Here is a 27863-nt window from a genome sequence, read left to right as displayed (position 1 = left end):
CTGTTCTGCATTCAAGTTTCCCCTTCATCCTCCCAGGGACCAGGATCCCCTAAAAGCTGTGACCTAGGAACACCCGAGCGAGGTAGGAGCGCCCCCTACTGTACAAGTCTCGCCTCGACGTGTCTTCGTCCTGGCTGCCTGCCAGGGGCTACGTCAGCAAGGCGGGTTGCGAAGAGTCAGCCGCAGTTCCGGCTGGGCCCTTTCCATTATCCCTCCTCCTTCCCTGTGGCCCGCCCCCTGGGTGGCTCCAAAGCCTGAGTGGGAGTCCCAGCGTCCGCACCCGCCGAGCCTCAGGTCAATAGGAAGCTGGCCCCGCCTCTCGGCCCAGGCTGGTGGGCGGGAAGAGCGCCGGCTCGTGATTGGCAGACGGGCCTGCACGTGAGGTGGGACGTGGGCGGGCTGCGCCTGGGAGCGCGAAACATGGCTGGGTGGGGTGCTGGCTGCGGCGGCGCTAGCAACGACTGGTATTACGAGGGCGAGGGCGACTACAGTGTGTTCAAGGCGGCTGTGGAGGTGTTCGGGAAGCTGAAGGTGCTGCGGGCCCAGGGAAGCTACCCTGGGTGGGGGGCTGGGGAGGGCCCTGCCCAAGGCCTGGGCGGGTTTGCTGCGGAAGCGGCGGCGCCACGCTGCTTCTGTCGCTGGTCCTGGCTGTGCCTTGTTACCCTGCAGCAAGAGGCTGCTTGTGGAGCATCCATCTTTGCTCTTGGAGGTGCCCCAGCCCTTCACTCTTGCTGTCTTTGCCAACCGTACCTGGTAGTAGAGGTCAGCACCACTCATGGAAGTCTGCAGGACTCAGGCTGGATGCCTTGGCCTCAAGGAGTTTGCAGGGTCTTGGGGGGACAGATGGGCAGAGTTCAGTGCTACCCTGTCAAGTGGGCAAGACGGGGCTCGGCGTCAGATGCCAAGGGTGGTCTCCAAAACCCCTCAACGCAGCAGTGGGGAAGCCAGGTCCTTAACTTCAGGGAGCTTGTCCCAGGTCCCTTTTGCCCACTCGCCCCTCCCTCTGCCCCGCCTTTCCCTTCCTACACCCCATTCCTCATCCTGCCACCTTGGTCTTTATCTCTTCCCACCCCCTACTCTGCTGGCCCCGCCCCATGCCCACTCTTCCAAGACAGGCTCTGTGGTCTCTCCTTGTCTCCCTCTGCCTGAGAGCTTAGATGTGATGTCCTAGCTATTGCTTCTAGGGCCTGCTGCCACAACAGCTCAGAGGGGACACACTTGAAGGCATGGGGATGAAGAGTGCAGGAGGTGTGGGTTTGATAATGAGAGGATTGTGAACTCTTGGCAAGATGGAAGGAGAGCATGAAGGGTGCTGGCCTTCAGGATGTGTCTGAAGGAAGGGATTATGAAAACTTGCAGAAGTTCGTGAGGACCTTTCACTGGTTGTGCTTCCTAAACCTTTTGGCATGCCCTTTCCTTGCTTAGGAACTAAACTGCCCCTTCCTAGAGGGTCTGTATATCACAGAACCAAAGACGATTCAGGAACTGCTATGTAACCCCTCGAAGTACCGCTTGGAGATCCTGGAGTGGATGTGTATACGGTAATGCCCTGCTTTCTTCCTCTGGCCACCTGGAGTAGACACTCGCACCACCCAGCCCACCTGAGGAAGTCGGGGTTTGTGGTTTCAGTGAGTAGCTATCCTCCCAGAAGGCTCTGTACTCTTGCTCAGCCACCCTGACAGCAGCATGTTAGTGGGAAATGCTGGCTACTGAGCCACCCTCCAGTTGGGGGAAAAGTAGCTCCTGATATTGTTGGATGAGTCTATCCACGTCCTTGCTGCAGTGTTGAGCTGGGCTTTGGAGCATTTTCCTTGCTTTAACTACCAGTTTGGAAATGCCCTACTTTAGTACTCTTAGCCTAAGGCTAGGAAGCTGAGGGTCAGGCCTTGCAGTGCAGGAGTGACAACCAAGGACATGGCAGAGTGGATCCCAGGCTTTTGCAACTCCATGGAAAGAGCCTCTTTTTCTGCATGGTGGCGGGGAGGGTGTAGGGGTGGGTTTTCGTGTTCTCAGGCTCTCAGGACTCCCTAGCAAGAGCCTGAGGCCTCAGCAGCTCCGTGGAGAGGGACATCCCCAGGGGCTCAGTGTTATGCCAGGCATGGAGCTGAGGGCTGGGGTGCAGCAGTTGGACTATGTGACCCTGGAGGGGAGACCCAAGCTGTGTGTGGCTTATAACATGTCTGGGTATGCATGACAAGACTTCCTAACTTCTGTGCAGCTTATGTCTGGAGCCCACTGTGCCCACCAGAATGCTCTTAAGGCAAGATGCTTGTACGTGGCCCCTGTCATGTGTATTTGTGTGCTGCTGTGAGGGCAGGGCTGTACCATGCCAAGGTGAATAGCTGGGACTGTGGCTATAGGGTCTGTCACAGTGGGAGCCCCCAAATGGCATAAAGCAGGGCTCTGTAAGCCTTTTATGCAAAGGGCCAATCAACACTGTCAGTTTCACAACCACTCAGCTCTGCCATTATAGCAGAAAAATAGCCATAGACAGCATATGGAGGGATGGGCAGGGATGAGTGCCAATAAAACTTTATTTACAGAAATGGGGCTTGCTTGTGTGCTTGACCCCTCTCCAGAAAGAGCTAAGTGTTGGCATTCATTAATGGCAGAGTATTCCACTATGAGAGGTGAGGTTGTTCATTCATTAGACACTAAGCAGCCACTGCATTAAGTCTCAGCAATACAGAATGGAAAGCCTGTGAGAGCCCAGTAGAAGGACCCTGTCTGGGCCCTACTGAGACAGAGAGACACCAAGGTGGCTATAGGCAACCCAGGGAAGGCCACATCTGCCAGGAGCTGGTGGTGGGGTGCACTCTGGCTGGGAAAGAGGACAATGCTCCACCCAAGAGGAGGATATGGCAGCCTTGGGGCCAGGGCCAGAGGCCTGGTTGACATGTTCAAAGCCAGCTAGTACCACCATTTCAAGAAAGAGCTGAGTGCTGAGGAGTTCCCTCTTTCCCCTGTGTGGTTATGTCTTTTCTTTGTTAACTATGAGAAGGATTTTTATTTCAGTATTCAATGCACATTTCTGATATAAACTTTTTGAGATGTTTTTCTGTAATAATTTAGGGATTGAAATTAACATAAAATTAACCCTGTTAAAGTGGTGTTTAGCACATATACAAGCAAGTCACTCTTCAGAGCAAGTGTCTGCGTGGGGTCATCTTCTCCATCCTCCTCAGGCCTGACTGGCTTTGCTGTTTCCCACAGGGTCTGTCCCACCTTGCAGGACAAGTTTAGCTCACTGAAGGGGGCCCCGGCAGAGGTGAAGATCCAAGGTAGGTTTTGTTATGGGAGTGTGGAATTTGCTGGCAAGTTCTGGGCATTTCTGAACTTTATAGGCTTCCTGAGTTGTAGTGAATTTTCCACCAGACTGGTGTTTTATTTTGGATGGTATATACTCTGTGGATATTGCTAGAGCCTTCTAGAATTAGGGACCCTTGACTCTAGGAATGGTGAATGGAAGAGCTCCTCTCACAGGGACCAAGAGCATGTCTCTGCTCTGCAGCCCTAGGAGGCAGATACAGTGATTGTTGTCAGCACATCTGGTAGCTCTGTCTCCTTATCTTCCTGGTACGTGCTTACACACTGCACATTCCTGGGAGCATGCATGACACTCTGTACCTGCTTGTCTTGTAACTCTTCTTTGCCATCATTTCCTGGTGGAAACCATCCGTAACCTGCTAACAAACATGAGATGAATAACTTTTCACCTTCACAGTGATGTCTCCAAAAGTTGATGGAAGTTCAAAGGTCCAATTTTTCATGTGCCTTGTTCTGACCGCTTTAGGGTGGACAAACTGGACCCTGGAGCCCTGATCCATGCCCTAGCTGTATCAGGGACACTCCTCCCAGCAGCTGAACTGGGCTGGAAGAACCGGATGTAGTATCTTAGTAGGCTGACTTGGGCCACATAGAAGTGCTGTCCTTGTCCCTCAAGCTGTTGTGTCTGTTTCTTGCCTACTGGTAGGACCATCCAGAGGCCATGAGATGGTGCCTGAATTCTCTAACACACACAGACAGATGTGTTGACCTTGACCTTGGGCCTTAGGCTGTCCCCTAGTCTAGCCACAGCCTTGACTTCATCCTTCTGGCCTTATTTTCCTTTTCTGTAAAGTGAGTTTAAAAACCCCATCTTGCCTGTCTTATCAGAGTGTGTGAGAGAAACCAGGACAAGTAGGGGGTTAGGATAGTTCTTGATTCATCTGATAGGTATCAAAAGAGCACCTTCTGTATGCAAGTCAACTGTTTTGGATGTTGGGGGCATAGCAGCGAATTGTGCTGCCCTTCCAGAGCTTATGTGCCCACTGGGAGGGACAGGTGATGAACAAAGGGGACCGGAAGAGCCTTAGCACCAGATGATGAGAAGCACTGTAAACAGCCAGGTGAGGACAGTGTGGTGCCTGCATGGCTTGGGGTAAGGCTGGTATTGCTGATATAGGTGGCAGGAAGGGAGGAAGCGAGCCAGGCACATGGGGGTAGAGGGTAGTGTTCAGGGCCTGAGGTGAACTTGTGCTTGGCAGCTTTGAGGACCAGCTAGGAGGCCATATGGCTCATGGAGTGGAAAGCAAGGAGGTAGGTCAGGAGACATCGGGGAGGATCAGGCTGGGCCTTGTGGGTCATGAAGGGCTTTGGCTTTTACTCTGAGGCAGGCTGCTGCCTGATGTTGGATTTGATAGCATCCCAGGCCCACTGTGCCAAGAGTAGGCGCCCTGGGCAGAGGCAGGGACAGTGGTACAGCTCTTGCAGTAGCTGATCCAAGCGAAAGTTTGGCGGCAGTGGAGAGGAACACTGGCTGGATCCTGGATTTAGAGTGAGGGGAAGGTTGGCTAGTCTTGTTGGCTGTCATGAGGATTTGGGGTTAAGGGCTGTGGGTGGGCAGGCTTGCTTGAGAGATACAGTCTGCATTTGTGTGGTCTATGCAGGGTTACTGAGTGCCCCACACACTCTGCTTACTTCCTGCAGTGCCTTCCCAAGCAGATGCCATGCAGGGCTGTGCCTGTTACGTTGTTGAGGCACATAGGGGCTGGAGAAGGGCCTTGTCTCAAGGAGCTTGACTTTCCACAGTTAGATGCAGAGTTGAGGCTGACACCAGCCCTAGGCTTCCTGGCTCCAAGTTTTGGCTTTTCTCTGTGTACCAGGCAGTTACCCGGAAAATGTCCTGAGCACCCTGCAAGATGTGGCTGGAAGGTCCCTGCACCACACAGGAACTCAGGTTCCCCACGTGTGAAATGGAACTAAGGCCCACCTGCTAGGGCTGCTGGCAAGATGATAGGAGTTGGTGACATGCAAGACCATTAGGACATCAGCAGGTGTGAGTGGTAGTTCCTTTTGCTTTAGCCCACCAAGGCCTCTGACTTCTGTGTTCTTAGGCAGTGGGCTGGCTCCCGCTAATGCTGTGGGGAGAGCCCTGCTCATGGAGGAGCGCTAGGTATAGCCCTTGTTTTCACATGAGGAAACTGATGGCCAGTGAGTGCAGGTCACACAGCAAGAGGCAGCTCTGACACCTGGGTATGTCTCCTACGTGCTTCTTGGTCCAGCCTGGTCCTGCCCTCGTGTACTGGGCCTTTAGGAACATCCTCTCCTGGGAGAGGCTTGATGCCCCACATGTTGTGAACCTCTGAGGTATCTGGTGTTGTATTCTGGTCAGGTGGGTACTGGCAGTCACTGGATCTTTGTGCCTCAACAGAGATGGTGAAATTAGGCCATGAGCTGATGCTGTGTGCACCAGATGACCAGGAACTCCTGAAGGTAAGAGGGGCCCCCCAACTGTCACCATAGAGGACGTGTACACTTTCTGCCCTGGGCTGGAGACCTAGATAATACCAGCATGGGGATTGGAGGATTTCCTTTCCCCAGGGCTGTCGAAGTTACGCAGGCCCTGGAGCTGGCCATGTGCCTGGGGAGGCTGTTTCTCTGGGTGTCCCTGAGGTACCAAGTGCTAGGTTTTTCCTGGGTAGACCCCAGCTACCCCCACACCAAGGGGCGAGGGCAACTATGGAGGTGGAAGCAGGATGACCAAAGGGACAGAGAGTGTGTCCTGCCCTTGGTTGATGACTACGTTCTTGTCTAGTACTGTACCAGTGGGGTACATATTCCCCCAGTGCCTGGGGCTGGTGCCAGCCCCAACTCTGCACCTAACTCTGTGGTACCCAACTCTCAGCCACCCTCAGCAGTAAGGGGAGGTGACAACTCACCTGAGTCCACATGGCAGCAGAGTCAGGCCCCCAGCTCCTGGGCACAGGCACTTTCTCCACATGCTGCCTACTTAGGGTTTCTCTACAGAGGCCCCTCACTGGCCCTAACCTGTCTCACAGCCAGGCAGAGGGTCTCTAGCCTGCCTTTAACATTTCTGAATTTTAATTATTATAATAATAATTATTATTATTATCTTTTTGATAATTATGAGTAATGCTGCTATGAACATACTTGTATAACTTTTTGACTGAACACCTCTTTTTAATCCTCTGGGGGAGCCAGGAGTAGAATTACTTACTGTGTCTTATGGTGACTCTGTGTTTAATTTTTTGAGTAGCTACCAAACTTTTTCACAGAGGCTGCACCATTTTAGTCTCTCTAGCAATGTAGGAGGGTTCCAATTTATCCTCATTCTCAACAATACTTACTACTGTCTTTTTGATTATAGCCATCATAGAATCAAAGTATAAAGTAATATCTCATGATTTTGATTTGCATTTCTCTGATGACCGGTGATGTTAAGGAGCTTTTCATTAGCTTATCGGCCATTTATACTGTATATATCCACTTCGGGGAAATGTCCATATTCAAGTCCTCTGCCCATGTTTTAATTGGCTCATTCGTCTTTTTATTGTTGAATTGTAAGAATTCATTTTTTGGGGGATGGGCTGTAGTGTTTAATTACTTTATTTTTATAACTTTATTGATGTATAATTTACATATCATAAAATACACTCATTGTAAGGCCCACTGTGGTGGCTCATGCCTGTAATCCCAGCACTCTGGGAGGACAAGGTGGGATGAATCACCTGAGTTCAGGAGTTTGAGACCAGCCTGAGCAAGAGGGAGACCCTGTCTCTGAAAATAGCTTGGCATGGTGGTGGGTGCCTGTAGTCCCAGCTACTCAAGAAGCTGAGGCAGGAGGATCGCTCAATACCAAGAGTTTGAGGTTGCTGTGAGCTATGATGCCATGGCCCTCTACGAAGGGTGACAAAATGAGACTCGGTATCCAAAAAAAAAGACCAAAACAAATTTACTCATTGTAAATATACCATCCAGTGATTTTTAAAGTAAATTTGTAGATTTTGCAACCATTACCCCACGTCAGTTTTTGAACATTTTCATCACTCCTAAAAAATTTTCTCAAACCTATCAATCATTGCTTCTACTCCAAGTCCCTTCTTTTTTTGAGTTCTTTATATATTCTGGGTATAAGTCACATCAGATAATTATTTGCAAATACAAGTACAGTATTTTCTCCTATCCTGTGGATTGTCTTTTCATTTTCTTGGTGTCTCCTTTGGAGTATAGACATTTTTAGTTTTGATGAAGTCCAATTGATCTACTTTTTCTTTGGTCATTTGTACTTTTGGTATCATATATGATACGTTGACAAACCCTAGGTCATAGACATTTACCCTTGTGTTTTTTGCTTAGAGTTTTATAGTCTTAGTTTTTTAATTTAGGTCTTTGATCCATTTTTAGTTACTTTTTACATATGGTGTGACTATCCAGTTGTCCTGGCACCAAGAGTATTTTTCCACATTGGATTGCCTTGTCAAAAATCAACTGACCATAAATGTGAAGGTTTATTTCTGGATTTTCCATTCTAGTTCATTGATTTGTATGTCTGTCTTTATGCTAGGATATGTTGTCTTGAATACTGTAGATTTGTGGTAAATTTTGACATTATGTCCTCCAATTTTGTTATTTTTCAAGATTGTCTTAGCTATTTGGGACTTCTTAAAATTCCATACGAATTTTAGGATCAGCTTGTCAATTTCTGCAAATCAGCCAACTGGGATTTTGATGGAGATTACATTGAATCTGTTGATCAATTTGGGTAGTATTGCTATCAACTAGATCAAGTCTTCTGGTTCATCAACAGAGATACCTTTCCATTTGTTTAGGTCTTCTTTAGTTTCTTTTAATGATCTTTTATACCTTTCAGTATATAAGTCTTGGTTTATTTTCTTTCTTTCTTTTTTTTTTTTTTTTGAGACAGAGTCTCACATAATTGTCCTTGGTAGAGTGCTATGGTGTCATAGCTAACAGCAACCTCAAACTCTTGGGCTCAAGCAATTCTCTTGCCTCAGCCTCCCAAGTGACTGGGGACTATAGGTGCTCACCACATGCCTGGCTATTTTTTTTTTTATGCGGTTTTTGGCTGGGGCTGGATTTGAATCTGCCACCTTCTCCGGCATATGGTGCTGGCACCCTACTCCTTTGAGCCATAGGCACCACCCTATTTTTTCTATTTTTAGTAGAGATAGGATCTTGTTCTTGCTCAGGCTGGTCTGGAACGCATGAGTTCAAGCAGTCTACCCGCCTCAGCCTCCCAGAGTGCTAGGATTACAGGCATGAGTCACCGTGCCTGGCTCTTGTTCTTCTTTTGTTAAATTTGTTCTTAAGTATTTTATTCTATAAGAGGCTATTGCCTCTTAAAATTATTTTCTTAATTTAATTTTTGTATTGTTTATTACTAGTATATAGAAATACAATTGGTTTTTGCTTATTGTTCTTGTATCTTGTCACCTTGCTAAATTTATTTATTAGTTCTAATGGTTTTAGTGGATTCCTTAGGATTTTCCATATATTACCCATAAGATCACGTCATCTACAAATAGAGATAGTTTTATATTTTCTTTTCCAAATTGGATGCCTTTTATTTGTTTTTCTTGTCTCATTGCTTTGTCTAGGACTTCCAGTGTAATGTGAAGTAGAACTGGCAAGAGGAGATATCCTTGTCTTATTCCTGATCTTTTTTTTTTTTTTTGAGACAAAGCCTCAAGCTATCCCCCTAGGTAGAGTGCTGTGACATCACAACTCACAGCAACCTCCAACTCCTGAGCTCAAGCGAGTCTCCTGCCTCAGCCTCCCACGTAGCTGGGACCACAGGCGCCTGCCATAATGCCTGGCTATTTTTTTCTTTTTTTTGTTTGCAGCCGTCATTGTTGTTTGGCAGGCCTGGGCTGGATTCGAACCCACCACCTTAGGTGTATGTGGCTGGTGCCTTAGCCACTTGAGCCACAGGTGCCGAGCCCTTATTCCTGATCTTAAGGGAAAATCTTCCATCCATTGACTATGAAGTTAGCTATAGGTTTTTGTGGGTACCTTTATTAGGTTGAAGAAATTCCCTTGTATCCCTAGATTGTTAAGTGTTTTTATTGTGAAAGGGTGTTAGATTTTGTCACTTCCTTTTTTGCATCTATTGAAGTGGTTGTGTGCTTTTGTCCTTCATTCTATTTTTCCTTCATTGTGACATTCCAGGCTTCCTTCTGTTATTATTTCACTCCTGTCTGATGAACTGCCTTTAGCAATTCTTTTAGAGGAGGTCTGCTGGGACCAAGTTATCTTAGTTTTCATTTATTGGTGAATGTCTATTTCCCTTTCCTTCCTGAAGGATATTTTCACTGGACATAGAACTCTGAGTAAGCAGTTCTTTCTAATCTCCACAGGTTCTAATGAAAAAAATCTGCAGTCATTTGAATGATTTCTCCCTTTAATAACACATTGTTTTTTTTTCTTGCTACTTTAAAGATTTGTTTCTTCATTTTATTTGCCAGCAGTGTGATTGTAATGCTTCTGGAGGAAGATTTCTTTGGGTTTCTCCTGTAGGATTCCTTCAATTTCTCAAATCTGTACATTTGTGTCTTTCTTTTCTTTCTTTCTTTCTTTCTTTCTTTTTTTTTTTTTGAGACAGAATCTCACTCTGTTGCCCTTGGTAGAGTGCCATGGTGTCATCATAGCTCATAGCAATCTCAAACTTCTGGGCTCAAGCAATCCTCCTGCCTCAACCTCCTAAGTAGTTGGGAGTTCAGGCGTCTGCCACCATGCTTGGCTAGTTTTTTGACTTTTAGTAGAGATTGGGTCTCACTCTTGTTGAGGCTGGTCTTGAACTCCTGAGCTCAAATGATCCACCTGTCTCGGTTTCCCAGAGTGCTAGGATTACAGGTGTGAGCCACCTTGCCTGGCCTACATTTGTGTCTTTCCACACCTTGGGAAATTTTCAGCCATTATTTTCCCAAATGTCTTTTCAGCACCACATGCTTCTCTCCTCTCCTTTTGGACTTCCTATGACACAGATGGTAGACCTTTTATTATTGTGCCACAGGCCAGTGAGGTTCTAATTTTTAAATGTTTTGCTCTCTGTCACTTATACTGGATGATTTTTGTTTATGTATTTTCAAGTTGACCAACTCTTTTCACTGTCCCCTTCATGTGCTATTGAGTCCATCTAGTGAGGTCTTGAGAGCAGTTTTAGATTCATGGCAACATTGGGCAGAAAGTATGGAAAGCTCCCCTGTATAGCCTGTACCCCCATGTGCACAGCCTCCCCTGCTCTTGAGGCCCAGCACCCCAGTGGAACATTTTTTCAGAATCCATGAGCCAACAGGCACACACTGTCACTCAGAGGCTATGTCTAGTGAGTTTTTTGTTTCAGTTCTCCTATCTTTGTGTTCTAAAGTTTCCATATAATTGTCATAATAGTTTGTTTATTTGCAATGCTTTCTATTTTAACATTTCCTTCAAGAGTGGTCATGATTGGTTATTCCAGCATTTTTATAATGGCTGCTTTAAAATTTTTGTCAGATCATTGTAATATCTGTGACATCTCATAATTGGCATCTGTTGGTTGTTTTTTCTCATATAAGTTGATATTTTCATTCTTCTTCATGTGTCAAGTAATTTTGTGGACATTTTAGCTGTTTGACCGTGGGTCTTGTTAAATTGTGTGGAGAATGTTGATGTCTGGGCTTCAGTAGGCCCTTGACCTGCTTAGGTGTGAGCAGCAAGTTCCACCCACCTCCTACCTCTTGAGCAAGCAGCTCCAGCGCTGCTGCGCTGTAGTTTCCACAGCCTTAGTGCACATGTGTGCCACCCAGTGGTCAGCTGGGACGTGGGCATTGGTCTCTTCCTGGCTTAGTAATTAGTCTTTGTTGTACTCATCAAGAGCTGAGGTGGGGCTGAGCCCTAGTGTTCCTAAACAGATTCGGGCCTCCCTTTCTGATGCTCTTTCCTTTCCACTGGCTCTTTTGATACTTTCTTGCTCCCTGGGGCTCTCCTTTCCCAGGATATTCTGGTTGTAAACTATCCACTTCCATGACTGTGCCGTGGTGGTAGGAGGACAGAGAGGAAAAAAACAGCAATAGGATTTGGCCCCATGCCTTTGCTGCTGTAGGCCCAGGTGTGGAGAGGAGGGTTCCCTCCCTCAGAGTGCTGGCTCCTGCAGTTTTCTGTCACTGGTGCTTTTGTTGCTATTGCCACCCCCAGCCATGTGGCCTGGGATCTGAGGTAGCAGAGTAAAAAGCCCAGGGAATTTTCCCTACTCTGTCTGAGTTTGTGGCTTTTAACCAGAGAGTCTACCCCAGAGCTGTTTTGGAGTACGCTGCAACGTTTCCTCCAGTCATCTGGCTGAGTTTGCGTCGGGGGTTCAGGAGGGGGCAGCATGGTTCTCTTACCACCAGTCTGAGGGCTAGCTCTGAATTCTGGCTTCCTCCTTGACCAGCCTGATGACTTGGCTTTTCAGAGACTGAAAACACCTGCCCTATGTGTATGTCCAGCTGTGGGAGGTGGGTTTCCTCTGTCTTAGCTGTGACTGGCACCCTGCCCTTGCTTTTTATTTTCACACTTTTCTTTGTGGTAAAATGCACATCGCACAGAGTCTACCAAGTTAAATATTAAAGAGTTCCCAGAAGATCCTGTAGGGCTCTTCCCACCTTTTTAAATTTTAAAAATTGTGGTAAGATACACATAGCATGAAATATACTACACTAACCATTTTTAGTGTGCAGCCCAGTGCTGTTAAGCACAGTGACATTTCTGTGCAGCCATCACCACCATCTATCTGTGGAATCTTCTCATCTTCCTAACTCTGTACTCAATGTTTAAGCCACTTTAAAGCAGACAATTCAGTGGCATTTAGTAAATTTGCACATTTGTACAATGACTGTCTCCATCTACTTTTAAAACATCTTTATCACCCTGAAAGGCGATCCCAGACCCATACCCCATCCCTACTCCCCACAGGCCCTGGCAACCACTGTCTCTGTTTCATTGGAGCCTATAGGATGTGGCCTTTTATGACTGGCTTCTTCACCGAGTACAATATTTTCAAAGTTTGTCCATGTTGCAGCAGGTTGTATCACAATTTCATTCCTTCTTAGGGAATAAAAACTAAAAACAATTGGATAATTATGTTGGTATTATTGATACCTGGCAGTTGTGGAGTGGGGTGGGAGAAAGGAGGTACAGATGTAAGATCATTAGGTTTCGTCAAGCCTTGTAGTGCTGAATTTCAATTGAAAATGTCAGTGTGAGTTCCTAATATATCTTAACTTAAGAAATACATATATATGTATATGCATTTCCTCACCTTGTGCCCTGGAAAGCCCTACAACAATGATGCCCCAGTTGTAATGTGGGCCCAGGGCAGGAAATGTACTAGTTGTGCCAGGAACACCTTGACACAGGAGAGAGCAGGCAACCACCTGAGATTTAGGGTCACATCTGAGGGACTCTGGAGCCAACTAGTAATAGAAGCCCTCAGGCCAAAGAGGGGCCAGTTTGGAAGTCCTAAGTGCAGTGACTGCAGTACTTCCCGTGTATTTAAATCCGTGAGTTCATAATGATGTTTTAAAGAGTAATTTGACGCTAAAAACACCACAACACACAAAAAATAGGTCATCTGGACTTCATTAAAACAAAACACTTTGGTGCACTAAAGTGCACCATCACAGAAGTAAAAGGCCTACAGAACGGGAGGAAATATTTGTAAATCATATGTCTGATAAAAGACTTGTATCCAGAGTCTATTAAGAAGATACACAGATGACCACTAAGTACCTGAAAAGATGCTTGATGTCATTGGTCATTAGAGCAATGCAAAGCAAGACACCAGGTGATGCTGCTTTACACCCACCAGGGAGATGGCAGTGTTGGGTGGAGAGTGAGAGCGGAGAATGGTGCAGCCACTGTAGAAGACACTTTGACAGCTGCTCTGATGGGTAAATGTAGAGTCCCCGACATAGCCCTTCCACTCCCAGGTACAGACCCAAGAGAATTGCAAATGTGTGTGCACACAGAACTTTCATAGAAGCATTATTCATAATGACCTCAAAAGATGAATAACCCAAATGCCCATCAACTGGTGAATAGAGGAACTAATTAGGAATAACAAAGGGCACACTACAGCACCGGTGATTGTTGTAAGCGTCATGCTCAGTGAAGGCAGCCAGTCACAAAAGGCCACATAGTGTGTGATCCCATTTCTATGAAATGTTTGGAATGGGCAAATCCATAGGGACAGAAAGATTGGTGGGGCCAGGAGCTAGGGGAGGGAAGAGTGGCAAATGACTGCTAGTGGGGATAGGGCTTCTTTTTGGGGTGTTAAGATGTTCTAAAATGTGATTGTGGTAATGGCTGCAGAACCCTGCATAGCCTAACAGCTACGGACCTGTAAAGTTGAGGGTGAATCTCATGGTGTGTGCATTACAGCTCTTCACAGGCTATGAGCACTGAGGAAGGAGGAGTGTCTGAGGCTCACGCCTGGTGCAGAGGTCCTGAGGCAGCCTGTGCTTGGAGTGTTCAAGAAACAGCCAGGACTGCTGGTTTGGCTGGAGCAGAGTTGAGGGGCAGGGTGTAGAGTAGGCTGGGCATCCTTAGGGTACTGTTCTCAACATGGTGATGGCCACTAGAACATTTCCAGCCAAGGACCAACTGGCTTCTGCTAAGTCTCCCAGAGACAGTTGTGGCTGCGATATAAAGGACGGGGTCATTGGCAGGCTGTACTGCTCCTAGGCTGGTGTAGGTGCCAGCTGGGGTGGTGACAATAGGAGAGGAGGTGGGAAGAGCACACTGGGTTTGCTCAAGATAGAATTAGGGCAGGCTGGGGGGGTTTGTTCTGCTGACCTTTCCTGAGGTTATTCCATCTGTGGGCCAGGCCTAGGGCCTGGGGGAACTCACAGGAAGGTGCAGGCCAAGACTGCCTGGTGGACTCAGTGCCATGGTCACCACCTGACCCCAGGCTTGCAGAATTCTGAGCAGACTGCCTGCTTCTTCCTGGGCATTGAGTGGTGGTTGGAGCTGGCTTTCCACTGAGGAGGGGTCAACAGGCACAGCTACTCATGTGTTTCTGTCTGCGCTATCTCCTGTCTAGACGGTGTTCCATTCCCCACCCCATAGCTACCCTGCAAGTGTCTGTTGGGTAGTTTGGGAGAATGAGTCAATGGGAGGTAATGAGGAGGTCCAGGAAGCCAGTGGCAAGCTGAGGTTACAAAGTTGGAAGACGCTTCCAAAGGCACACAATGTCAATGTGGTCACACAGTGGGGAGCCAGGCCTGCTAAAAGTGCCAGGCAGCTGCAGCCATGAAATGAGTGCTTCAGAGCCCCCAAGTCTCCTCAGCAAGGGCCTTCTGGGCCTGAGATACCAGCAGGGTCTCTTCAGCCCCTTCGTTTCCGTCTCTTCCCTCAAGGCCAACTTGCCATGTCAGTGCTTCTTGGGGTCTTCATGTTGCCTGTAATTCTGGGTGAGCGAGTCCTTTCTGGTGTTTCTTAGAATCGCAGTGCATGCCTGGTGAGGGCAGTGAGGAGGTTACATTGGAGAGGCTGCACAAGCAATCTCAGGCTCAGTGCTAGTCCTTTTCTGGAAGGAGGGAGGAGCCTTGACCTCCTCGTTGGGCAGCTGTCTGAGGGTGTCCCACTTACCTTCCAGTTGGGCTGGGGACCAGGTCAGCCCCCAGCTCCAGTCAGAATTCCTGCCTACCCTGCATGGAGTTTTGGTCCTACCTCAGTTTTCACTCTTGCAGGGTCAGTAGCACTGATCTTTCCAGGCCAGCCTGGGGGTGTGTTGTGTGGCTTTCTCCTCCTAGTCTGACCACCCTCTTTTTTTCATTTTCCAACCCAAGTCAAAGCTAGTTCATTTCAGTGGTGCTCTCCCTGAAATTCCAGTTTGAAGGGATGTTTCAAGTCTCTGATTGTCGTAATATTATACAGGTTTTTGGTCTATATGTCATGTTTATGAATGTATACAGAGTAGCCGTAGTTTATTCCAGAGTATCATTTTTGCTCTGCTGTTTTTCAGATTTCTTCATTTTAAAAATAATAGTGCTGTTTGCTTCATAGGACGTTGAAAGTAAATGAAGCACTTAATTGCATTAACTTTCTAAAACTTTACTGAATTTTCCAAATCAAATAACATGTATTATTTTGTATTTTTTAAAATAATGGCAAATAAAATAGAATGAGAAGAGAAAAGGCTTTGGAAGAGAGGTACCACCTAACATGGATATTGAGGCAAAAGTTATTTCCTGGCCCTGTCCTGTAGATAACCCTGAGGAATGGGGCGCCATCAGGTCCCTGTGGGCTGTGTTCCATTTCAGCAGTCCCTGCTGTGTGTTACATGCCCATTCAGTAAGCTGTTCTGTTAGCTCTGTGATAAACACTCCTGTGCATTTCTACAGCACTTGGAATGTTTCAGAGTGTGGTCCTAGGCATCATTGCAGCCTGAGGTGGGGGCTGGGGAGGGAGCCCTTGACAGCAATAGCCTCTGAGGTCAAGGTCCCTGGGTTACACCAAGATGTGGCTAGGTAGGGACAGAGGGTGGCATGTGGGGCAAGAGCATCTGGAACAGCTGTCTTGGTCCAGCCTAGGTTTAGCCAGTGAGTATGTGTGGCCTTCCCTGCCTAGGGCTGTGCCTGTGCTCAGAAGCAGCTGCACTTCATGGACCAGTTGCTGGATGCAGTCCGGAGCCTGACTGTTGGGTACTACAGTTGCTCGAGGTGAAGGTTTGGGTTGGCCCCAGTGGGTGCTCTGGACAGTCTGGTTTTGGCCCTAGATCTAGAGCTGGTGGGGCAGGGTTATGTCTGCATCTGGGGTCTTACTCCCTTTGAAACAGCAGCCACACACTGGGCCAGGAGCTGGGGATGCGAGCTGGGACTGCCCACTTGAGGATCAGCTGGCTAGTCCAGGCCAGGCAGAGTGTGGGCTAGGGGTGGCTGCCGAGGGTCCTGATGTGAGTAGAAAGTATAGCATAGGCCCGGGAGGAGACGGGCAGGGCACTTTGGAGGTGCATGAATACCCAGAGTAGTGGGGCTCCCTTCCCTGGCTCCCCACTTGTCTTGTTCTGCCTTTTGGGTCTTCCATGTGGGACCAAGGGCCTATGGGGCCAGTGCTGGGGCCTCAAATGATGGGACGCTGGGGCCACTTTTGCAGCCTAAAGGAGCACTTCGAGGACACCAGGGAGAAGAATGAGGCATTGCTTGAGGAGCTCTTCTCCAACCCCCACCTGCAGACGCTCCTGAACCCCCGGTGTGACTCATGGCCCCTGGACATGCAGCCCCTCCTTGATGAGCAGAGTGATAACCGGCAGCGGTATGTGCTCCATGAGGTTTTGGAAGTGGTGCCCTGGGTTCCTGTCCCAGCTCCCATTCTGATTCTTTCTGTTGCCTCAGATTTCCATGGTGGCATAGAGCTGGATATGTCCCCTCTTCTTTTCCTGCAGGGCTGGCGCCTGTGCCGGGTTTGAGGAGGAGAAAATGGTGGAGCTGGCCAGGCAGCTGCAGAACAGCACTGCGAAGCTGCAGGCACTCAGGCTAGAGGTGAGGGGTGCTAGCTGCTGGGGGTGGTGAGGCTTGGGGAGCCTACTTTGTGTCCTAGAGCAAGTGATATGTGAGGCTTAAGGGAGGTGGCTAGTGTGTAGTACCTGGCAGGTTCGTTCTAGAATGCTGTGGTGCCCTGTCCACATGAAGGTGAAAGGTGGATACTGAGTCTGAGCCTGGGGAGCAAAGGGCCATGCATGAACCTGGAAAGCTTAGCCTGGAATGGGAAGGATCTGCTTCAGGAGTCAGGCCACTGACCAGGCCTGAGCTCTCTCCTTGCATGCACCCTGTCACATGTGACCCTCCCGTTAGTCTTTGGTGTGGCCTCTTTATTTGATTACAAAAGAGACTGAGGTCCTCGTGAGCATTACATGGAAGGATTGAGGCCCAAAGCCAGAAGGTCTTGCTCTAAACTGAGTTGCTTCGCAGCCCCTCTGTCTCCTGGCTGATGGAAGCTTTCTTCTCATCCTGACTGCACGCTGTGTCAGGCAAGGGCTTGCTGTGGCCTGGGCCTGTCAGATAGGGCAGCCTCAAGGGCCTCTCTGCTCTGGCTTTGCAGTGCTTTGTGCAGCGCAAGCAGGGGACCCCTACGGGCGGGGCTGACACCAGCACCCTGGACCAGAAACTGCGCCTGGTCATCTCAGACTTCCACCAGCTCATCTTGGCTTTCCTCCAAGTCTACGACAATGAGCTGTGTGAGTGCTGCCGGCGCCCAGGCCCTGACCTCCACCCATGTGGCCCTGTTGTCCAGGCTGTGTACCAGTCTCTGACTTCCTGCAGCCAAGTAAGAATCACCTTCCCCTCCCCTCCCCTGTCCTGCTCTCTCAGACTGATGGCTCATACCCTGCCTCTGACAAGGGACTTGAGGGCTGGGACAAGGGGCTAAGAGGGACTCAGCCCGGACTCGCTGCAAACCAGTACATGGCAAGGCCTGGGATCCAGGCCTGGGATCTTTAGTGGGTTGGGACAAATATTTCTCTGGGTGTCATAGAGGGAGGGTACCTGTGCAGTGAAGGATCAGTGTTGGTATTTCCCCCAAACCCACCGTACCTTAGTGGGATATTAACTAAGCCAGTACCCTGGGCCCTGAAGAGGTTTATATACTGCCTGTGTTAGTCCCACTCACCTTGGTGTGACACTTATTCCAGCTCCTATCCTGATATTAGCCTCACTCTGTTTCCACATTGCACCCAAACACATCAAGGTCCATTCATTCTTCTGTGTGACCAAGAACTGTGCCAGACAGGCAGACAGAAGCTTGTCTGTCCGTACCCATGAACCAGCTCCAACAAGTGAAGAGAAGGTGGTCTCCCACTGCTAAGTAGGTGTTTACTTGTTTCCTTGTTCCACATTTCAAGATTAAGATCCCCAGAGGCCAACTTAAAAAGTTGGGTTTAGGCTTGGCACCTGTGGCTCAAGTGGCCAAGGCACCAGCCACATACACATAAGGTGGCAGGTTCAAATCCAGCCTGGGCCCGCCAAACAACAATGACAGCTGCAACCAGAAAAATAGCCGGGCGTTGTGGCGGGCGCCTGTGGTCCCAGCTACTTGGGAGGCGGAGGCAGGAGACTCGCTTGAGCCCAGGAGTTGGAGGTTGCTGTGAGCTGTGATGCCACGGCACTCTACCCAGGGGGATAGCTTGAGGCTCTGTCTCAAAAAAAGAAAGTTGGGTGGCACCTGTGGCTCAAGGAGTAAGGTGCCAGCCCCATATGCCAGAGGTGGTGGGTTTAAACCCAACCCTGGCAAAAAAAAAAAAAAAAGTTGGATTTAGTTATAATTATCATAGTTGTCATATGCAGAACACTGACCTTGGCTCAAGAGGCTCATGCCATTTCTTTCTTTCTTTCTTTCTTTTTTTCTTTTTTTTTTTTTAATGAAGAGACTCCAAGACTTGCAAACTCTGACCAGTCCGTCTTATGAGACCCTCCAACAGGAATGGTGGTTAGGACACAGACCTCTCCTGCTCTTTTTTCTTGGGCCATTTGCCTTGCTTGGGCTGGGAGGACATGCAATACTGTCTGGCATGTCCCTAAGCATGGAGATTACTAGAGCAACATCATAGTATGGTGTCCTCCAGGAGGAAGGGGTCTTTGCTTTGAGAACTCTGTCTTTGTTGGCAAATGCCACATGCTCACTGTGAACTTGGGTGGGAAGCTGTGTCTAGGTAAAAGTGGTGGCATTGAGTGCCCACCCACTCCCTCTGCAGCTACTGAAAGCCATGGCGAAGCTTGCTGACACCTCTGTGAGAGCTCTGGAGATGGCGAGGAAGCAGCAGGGTGAGCAGATCTGCTGGGGCAGTGACAGCTCTGTGATGAGCCTAGGTATGTGACCTCCCTCTCAGCTTCTTGTCTGTGTGCAGCAGCACTTGGGGGAACATCTCAGGACAGGCCCCTTACTTCTTTCTACTTTCTCTGAAGCATGTTTTCCTTCCCTTGATAAAAATACTTACATTGTAGAGAATTTGGATAACCCAAAGGCCTGCAGAGGTAAAAGTAGAAATGACTGGCAACCCAGAGGTGGTTAGTGTTAGTGTTTTGGTCTGTTTCCCTCCCTTCTTTTTCTTATCCTCATTTTTTTTTTAAAGTTAAGATTAATCATGACATGGGCATTTTTTTTAAATACTACGTTCTTTCCTTTTGACCTCATTATAAATGTTCTACCATTTTTACTAAATAACATTTTTAAGTGTCAAATATTAGTCCAGTCACCCCTTTGCTAAAATTAGCTTAGCATTTTCTATGACTGAATCTGTAGGTCATTTTAAGTTTTTACTGTTATACATAATGCCATTGTAGGGTTTAAATAGTGAAAAAATGGAAACAATCCAAAATTCTAACATCAGGTAATACTTGGGTTAAGTGATGGTATCTCTGCATGGAAGGGGATCATACTTATTATTGGGAGTTGCTTATAAGAACACAAGGAAATGCATATTATAAAATGTTACTGGGAAAAAAATGAAATATACTGGGTGAGGTCCCTTTCTCAAAGAAACAAATGCAGAAAAAATCCTGGAAGGAAATATGCCAGAATATGGAGGTGGACTTTGTCTGTTTGAAGCAGAGGTAGGCTGGCTTGTTCACTATTCCCCAGCCCTATCTCTGATGAATTTGGATTACTTGGGTTATGTTTCCCCATGATTATCAATCTTTACAAAAAGTGCACGGTGTATGTAGACTTAACATGTCCCCTGCATTTTAGATGATGTCCTTAGCACAGAGTCACTGAGGTGATAGTGAGGCTGTGCTCAGCAGTGGTTTTAAGGCCAGGTCATTAGGTTGCCAATGATTTCCTTTTTACTGTGTTCACATCAGCTCTGGATTTGGACCTTTTCACGTTGCTGCTGTACACGTGCACAATCATCTAAATTTAATTTTAAGTAAACTTCTTCTGAATAATTTTTTTAATTGTGGAAATATACATTAAGAAAAGTTTTTTTTTTTTTTTTAAATAAGACAAGGAGCATTTTGGGAGGAGTCCTAGCTCATAGGGCCATAAACCTGAACTGCTTTCTTATTTTCCCCCTTCATTCAGATTCAACAATGCAGGTTCCGTAAATGGGACATAGCATCTCTCACGTGCTTCTTTGTAATCCTCTCCTGGCTTCAGGTGACTGCTTTCCTGACTGGGTGACAGTTACTTCTTTGTGAGATTCACCTATATTGTGTGTATCTGTAGTTTGTTTATTTTCATTGCCACGTGGCATGAATCAATGAAGTTTTCCTGTAATATAGTAAATACTTTAGGCATTGCAGGCTATGTGATCTGTGTGGCAACTACTTGATACTCCTGTTGTCAGGAGAAAGCAGTTGTGGAGGATGCGTAGATGAGTCTGGCTGTATCGCAGGAAAACCTGACTTGTGAAAGCAGGTGGCAGGCTGTAGTCTGCTGACTCCTGCCACACAGTGTCCCATTGGATGCCTACACTGTGCTGTATCTGCCTGTTCTGTCAGTGGATGTGAAGGTTGTTTCTGTTTGGGATTCTCATGAATGACGTTGCTGTGAGCATTCCTGAGCCTGTGTCCTCATGCACATGTATGCCACTTCCGCAACGTCTTTCTAGGAGTAGAGTTACTGCGTCATGCAGGTGAGCATGCCTATCTTCAGCACGACTCGATCCTGCCATATTCCCCACCCCTACCCAGTAGTGCTTGAGCCATCCCATTGCCCCACACCCTTACCTACACTCACATATTCAGACTTTCTCTCACTAGCACCTCGTTAGTAGGTGTGTGATTGGTATTTCATCGCATCTTTATTTTGCATTTCACTAATTACTAACAAAGTTGTAGCTTTTCACGCCTTTATTGACCATGAAGGTATGAAAGTGTGTGTTTAAGTCTCACTCATTTTTCTTTTTTTTTGCAATTTTTGGCCGGGACTGGGTTTGAACCCACCACGTCCAGCTTATGGGGCCGCGCCCTACTTGTTGAGCCACAGACGCTGCCTAAGTCTCACTCATTTTTCTATTGGATTGCTTGTCTTTTTCTTATCAATTTGTATGCTTTCTTATATTCTGGATACAAGGTTTTGGATGTTCAATGTTTCACATGTCTTCTTCTACTATGTGGCTTATCTCTTCATAACTTTTATGTGGTCTTTTGATAAATAGTAGCTTTTAATTTAAATATAGTCACATGTAGTCATCATTTCATTATGGACAGTGCCTTCTGTGTCTTACTGAAGAGTACTTTTCCACTCTTAACATCACAAAGGTATTTTTTATATCATCTTCCAAAAAATTCATAGTATTACCTTTTATAGTTGAATTTTGCATGTGGAGTGAGGCAGGAGTCCAATTTCCTTATGGATATGCATTTGTCTTAGTGCCATTAATGGACTCTTTCCCCATTTGTCTACAGTACTGTCACCTTGGTTAGTTACTGCATGTCTTTATATGTGTGGGTTTCTAGGTTCTCTATTCTGTTCTATTCCTCTTCTTTCAAAGAAAGAAGGTAAATTCAGTTTTCCTACTTTGCTTATTTATTTATTTAGACAGTCTCACTCAGTCGCCCTGGGTAGAATGCTGTGGCATCATAGCTCACAGCAACCTCAAACTCTTCGGCTCAAGTGATCTTCTTGCCTCAGCCTCCCAGGTAGCTGGGACTATAGGCACTTGCCACAACACCCAGGTATTTTTTTTTTTTTAGAGATAGAGTCTTGCTTTTGTTCAGGCTGGTCTTGAAATCTTGAGCTCAAGCAATCCACCTGCCATAGCCTCCCAGAGTGCTGGGATTACAGGTGTGAGCCACCAAACCCAGCCTCTGTTCTTTATTTTTAATAATGGCTTTACCAAGCTGTGCTTCACATAATATAACATTTACCCTTTGGAAAGTGTACAATTCAACAGTTTTTAGGATATTTCCAGAATTGCATAACTATAACCACTATCTAAATCCAGAACATTTTTATCACCCTAAAAGAAATCCCATGCTATTAGCAGTTACTCCCCATTCTCCTCTAGGCCCAGTTCCAGGAAACACTGGTCTACTGTCTGTCTCTATGAATTTTGCTTATTCTGGACATTTCCTATAATTGGAGTCTCACAATATGTGTCCTTTTGTGCCTGGCTTCTTTCACTGAACATAATGTTTATAAGGTTTATCCATTTACTTCATTCCTTTTTATGAGTGAATAATCCCTTTGGATATACTACTATTTGACAGTTATGAATAATGTTCCTATGAACATTTTGTACGTCTGTGTGTGAGCATAGGTTTTTCAGTTCACTTGGGTATATAACTAGGAATAGAATTGCTGGGCCATATGGTGACTCTATATTAAACTTTTTGAGGGATTGCCAAACTGTTTTATCCATTCTACCAATCTCTACCTTTTGATTGGGTTGTTAATCCATTTATATTTCAGGTAGATACTGATAAGGATTTATATGTATCATTTAGCTCTTTTTTCTATAATTCTTAGATCTTATTTGTTCCTCTATTTCTATATGATTTCTTGAGTGTTAAATATTTTCTAACACACTTTTTTTTTTTTAAGATAAGAATTCCAGTTTATTTGTTATTTATTTATTTTTTGGCCGGGGCTGGGTTTGAACCCACCACCTCCAGCATATGGGGCCGGTGCCCTACTCCTTGAGCCACAGGCACCTTTTTAATTCCCTTGTTGTTTCTTTAACTCTATTTTTCAAAAGTTATTTTCATAGTGGTTGCCCTGAGAATTACAGTAAACATCTTAAACAATCTAGTTCTGAGTTTGAGTAGTATATAAAAAGTTTGCTCTAATATAGATGTTTTCCTTCTCCTTTCTTTTGTGTTATTATTGTATACAAATTATAACTTTGTATGTTATATGTCTATCAACACAAATTTATAATTATTGCTTTCTATAACTTAAATTAGATAGGAGAAGAAAAGTAACAGATAAAAATGTTTATACTCATTTTTTTTTTGCAGTTTTTGGCCAGGGCCAGGTTTGAACCCGGCACCTCTAGTATATAGGGCCAGTGCCCTACTCCTTTGAGCCACAGATGCCACCTCTATACTCACTTTTATATTTATTTATGTTGGTATCTTTATTGGAGTTCTTTATTTCTTCATATGGATTCAAGTTATATCTAGTGTCCTTTCATGTCAGCCTGGAGAACTACTTTCAGTATTTCTTCTTTTTTTCTTTGTATCCACAATATTTACAGCATACCTTCGGTATTTCTTATAGGGAAGACCAACTAGTGATGAACTTCCTCAGCTTTTGTTTATCTGGGAACATCCTAATTTCTCTTTCATCTTTGCAAGTAATCTTGCTAGATACAGAATTCTTGGTTGACAGTTCTGTTCTTTTGTACTTCGAATATGCTATTCCACTGTTGTCTGATCTTAATAGCTTAAGACATGAAATTAATCTTATTAAAGCCATTGTGCATGATGAATCTCTTCACTTGTTTTCAAAATTATGTTGGTCTCTGTCTTTTGATAGTTCGATTATGATGGGGCTGTGTGAATTGCTTTGAATTTATCCCTTTTGTAGATTTTTGAGCTTTTTAGAGCTATAGATTCATGTTTTTCATTAATACTCAGCTAGGCAGTTGACAGCTTTCTTCTTCATTTCTTGCTTATGCAGAGCCTCAGAGTCAGTCAGAGGTGAGAGCTCATGGCCTTTCATGTTTCTCCTGGGCATTTTCACAGCCATGGGCATGCATATGGCTTTCCAGATTCCCAAGACTATGTCAGAGCTTTTCAGAACTCTTGTGGGCTCTTGCATCCCCCAGCCTTTCCTCCTTTGCTTGTTGGTTAGTCTTTTGCTTGTCCCAAATGTTATCTAGTATCTCAGATAGCAGCAGCAACTAAGGCATTTACCTAGAAATATTTTCTACTGATATGCCTTCAAGTTGTGCCTTGGGTCACATAGCCTCTGAGGTCTTGCTTTGGAAACTGTCTTTGGATGAACTTTCCAGCCCACCCTCCTTGGGCAGCTTTCCCTGTCACTGCTCTTGCCCTTGCCACATGCCTGCCACATATACACTGGGTACTCAGGAATCTCTTCTTGCTGATTGAACTGCACCAGAATCCTCTACTTTAAAATTTATTATAGCATTTATCCTAGTTACCACTGTCACCAGGACTTGCAACCTGTACGTAGAATTGTTGTTAATAAACTGTGTAATTCATGCTGTCATTATTATAATAATGATCATTAGTACCCTGCCATCTTACCTGTGACTGGGCACCATGGGACTAGTGGTAGCTTCTGCTTTTCAGATAGGTACCCTGCACGTCAGGATGTGTGATCCCAGCAGCACTTTGCAGGGAAGCATGTGTTCACCCTTGACCCCTGGCACTTTGGAGCCTAGAGAGATGTGAGGGGAGCAGGGACGGTGCCAACCTCTCTTGGGACTCCTGACTTGGCCTTCATCAAGGCAGCTTCCTGATTTGGTTTGATATGAATTCCTAGAAATTGAGACACACCCAGAGAAAGGAGCTAGCATCACATGCACACCAAAGGCCACTTGGAACTATCCTTTGCTTGTCTCTTTCCCACTCGACACACTGAAGGCCTTGGTCTCACTTATCTCAAGCCTTCTCACCATGGAAGGTCTGAATTGCTGTGTTATCCCATCCTGTCCATCTGTGTGCCAGTGTCCGGGCTAGGTTGGTGACACGTTGGAGGGCAGGGGCCTATGTGCCTGCAGGGCCTATGCCTGGAAGTGTAGCCACGTGGAGCAGGGAGGGCTTAGCAGTATGGGCTGGCAGCTTGTCCCATTGTTATTTCCCACACTGGGAGGTAGCCTCCCAGGCCTCCTAAGGACCTGACTGCCATGAAAATATCAATGTTAGAAAATGAAACAACCCTGTCAGTACTGGGGAGGGGAGGGGAGTTGAGGGACCTGACACAGGGAAGATGTTAACAGGTTCTGGAAGGCAGAAAGTGAACAGGAGCAATTTGATGGGCTCCATGTCTAGGGAAAGCTGCAGCCAAGAGGGCAGCCTGAGGGAGCAGCTGGGAGCTCAGGGAGGGCAGTGGCAAGAGGACTGGAAGAAGAGGACGAAACAGAGTAGGTCTGTGCAGAAGGGACTGTTGGTCTTTTGTGGAGAAAATGACTAGAATGAATAAGCAAACCCCGCCTCCTGGCCTCTGAGGGTCCATGGGTGAAGGCAGACCTCTGTTGTGCCCCCCACAGAATTCTTCCTCCAAATCCCCTGGCAATGAGAGACCTCTGCAATAAGTAGGCAGCCCCACATAGCAGGGCAGGGCTAGTATGCCAACCGCCCAGCTTGCTCTCCCCAAGCTCCAGCAGCTCTCCAGGGTTGGGGAAGAGAATCAGCACCACAAAAAAGAGATGAGGACCTAGATGTGCAGGAAATGCCACTGAACACACTCAGTGTGACATCTGTACATGCCCCCAAAGCTGTGAAACTCAGCAAGGGAACAGATTGGGGAGCAGAAGGAGGCAGCACATTTCTGAAATTATAGAGAAAAGAGGCAGATGCATGAACTCAGCTATGAAAGGGCTCCACCCTGGTGGCCACCGGAGGCTCCAGAGAAAGATGAAGGGAAATGAAGGGGAGGTTGCCAAGGAAGGGACAGGTAAGCAGAGCTGAGTCAGGTGAGTGAGGCTTCAGATTCCAAGAATGGGTCAGATGAAACCCACGGACATGTCTCAGGGCCTAGCCCTCTGTGATCTGGAGCACCAGGATCATGGTGCTTGGGCCAAATCTTCGGGAAAGAAAGCTGTTACCTCAGAGTAGCATCGCTGGGGGCACAACAACAATGCCTTACAAGGGCTGAGAGCCTCAGATTCTGGATCCCAGTGAGTTTTGTGCTGAGAGTGAGGGCAACAGGTGGGCAACACGGGAAGGCCTGGCCCAAGGCAGAGCCATGCCAAGAGATGGAACTGCCCCTGGGGGCATCTGGAGGATTTGATAAGGGCAGATGAAGACATCACCCAGAGCAAAGGTAGTCCAGCACCTGGGACAGGATATTGTAGAGAAGTGTAGGAAGAAAGGAAGCCCCTGACCTGGGACGCCACTGCAGGTGTTGATGGTGAGTAGATAGGGTCACTGGGGTACAGTTCAGGGTGGGCTGAGTACAGCCCTTTGCTCTGCAGGGAGGAGCCACCCATGCAGTACCCCGTGGCCCATGATCCTGAGGCAGACCCCATGATTCCTAGCTTCAGAGTTACTGTTGGGATGAGCAGAGGATAGCAAATTTGGGGAGTCACAATACCTGATACCAATGCTGAAGACCTGGAGATTTCAGAGACAGTGCTGCAGACAGGGCTGTAGAAGGGGTTCTGGCTGCTATGTGTTTAGAGCAGACTCTCTGGAGACCCCTTGGCATACCCAGCCGTCATGGTTGCAAGTTGCTGCCTGGAGTGGCAGATAACTAGGCAGCCCTGGTGCTCTCTCCTCACCCCAAAGAATCAGGTGGCATGGGTCACAGCCATGGCCCCCATCGTTGGGTGGGCAGTGGAGCTAAGGCCTTAGGGTTCTTCTATGTCATTGAATTTGTCATTGTGGGCACATGTCATTTGTCTGGCTAAGACCAAACACACCATCCATATCACAACAGCCCCTGGCTCCGCTGGACAGTGGGCAACTGGATGGGGCTATAGCTGTTTGGCAGGCATGACCTGGCCCCTCCCTACTGCTGGTGGTGCCCAGGGCCTGATGAGAATCCACCATGGAGGACACATGGCTCTGGGTGGCTGGGCAGGAAGTGACCCTTGTATGGATTATCCACCCTGTCTCTTCTGGGTCAGGAAGCACTGACTAGACTCACTCTTTTGTTTGTGTTTTTTTCTTTCCTCTGCAGCCACCAAAATGGATGAGCTAACACAGAAATACAAGGTCTTCAATGAAGTTGTACGCAAAGGCCCAGGATAGCTTGAGGGCAGGAAGCCCTCCCCAAGGGCCGAGCCATGGCAGGAGGAGCAGTTACAGCCCTATCGTTTTCTAGCAGGGTCCTGGGCATTGGGGAGGAAGGGAGGGCTGGCAGGGATTGCCAGAAGATTTGAACTGGGCACAAAGGAAACTTGGGGCTCAGTGAAGTTGCCTTCAGCCTGTTTTTTGCGTCCGTGGCTCTGTGTCACTCTTTCCTACCCTCTGCTCAAGTGTCCCAGGTCCAGGCCAGTGAGTTGCAGCCCTCCTGCTGCCCTGGCAGGCTAGGCTGTGTCCTCTCCATGTTCTGTCCATTCTTTCCTCCTCCTCCTTCTTTCACTGGGTGCTCAGCATAGGCCAGGGAATTTTTGCCAGTGGCCTGACTGGTTGTCCAGGAAGCTGCTCTTGGGCTTCCCAGGTGACCCAGTACCTCCATGAGCACTGTGCCTGTCATAGCCACCTCCCTCCCCAGGAACTTGGGAACAGGAACGACTGGTGGGGCCTTTCCCGCGGCTCTCTGTGGGGCTAGGAGTGGGGAGGGTTTCCCTCACACCTGCTGCTTCCCACCATGGCCTGCTCCCTGCCACTGTCGCCTGTACTTCCCTAAGTCCCCCTGTGGGCACTCAAGACAAGGAAGCCACAGACCCCTCCTGCCCAGTCTCTTGGAGTATTCCCTGGGCTGCTACTATGGGAAGTGGGAAGACAGGCAGGCCTGTGGTCACCAGT

At 47.3% G+C, this 27863-nt stretch overlaps 1 protein-coding gene across 1 annotated transcript; it reads left to right on the top strand.

The window, feature by feature from the left end:
• The first annotated feature begins 396 nt into the window (after positions 1-396).
• HAUS7 (HAUS augmin like complex subunit 7) lies at positions 397-27863 on the top strand. Its single transcript, XM_012813191.2, has 10 exons — positions 397-531; positions 1426-1541; positions 3214-3281; positions 5693-5754; positions 15889-15980; positions 16414-16572; positions 16703-16799; positions 17359-17583; positions 19007-19121; positions 27073-27863. Exons 1-10 carry the CDS (start codon positions 421-423, stop codon positions 27141-27143), a joined length of 1116 nt encoding a protein of 371 aa, XP_012668645.1. The 5' UTR covers positions 397-420; the 3' UTR covers positions 27144-27863.

Source organism: Otolemur garnettii, unplaced genomic scaffold (genome assembly GCF_000181295.1).
Source record: "Otolemur garnettii isolate 467f Iridium unplaced genomic scaffold, OtoGar3 scaffold00249, whole genome shotgun sequence".
NCBI classification, from domain to species: domain Eukaryota; kingdom Metazoa; phylum Chordata; class Mammalia; order Primates; family Galagidae; genus Otolemur; species Otolemur garnettii.
The sequence above is the reverse complement of the archived record's forward strand: the minus strand, read 5'-3'. Positions and strand labels throughout refer to the sequence as shown.

Excerpts from the sequence above, each read along its gene's own strand:
- HAUS7 (XM_012813191.2), top strand. The coding sequence starts at position 421 with ATGGCTGGGTGGGGTGCTGGCTGCGGCGGCGCTAGCAACGACTGGTAT. Across the intron at positions 5,755-15,888 it reads ATGACCAGGAACTCCTGAAG|GGCTGTGCCTGTGCTCAGAA; the intron begins GTAAGAGGGGCC and ends TTCCCTGCCTAG. Across the intron at positions 16,573-16,702 it reads CAGAGTGATAACCGGCAGCG|GGCTGGCGCCTGTGCCGGGT; the intron begins GTATGTGCTCCA and ends CTTTTCCTGCAG.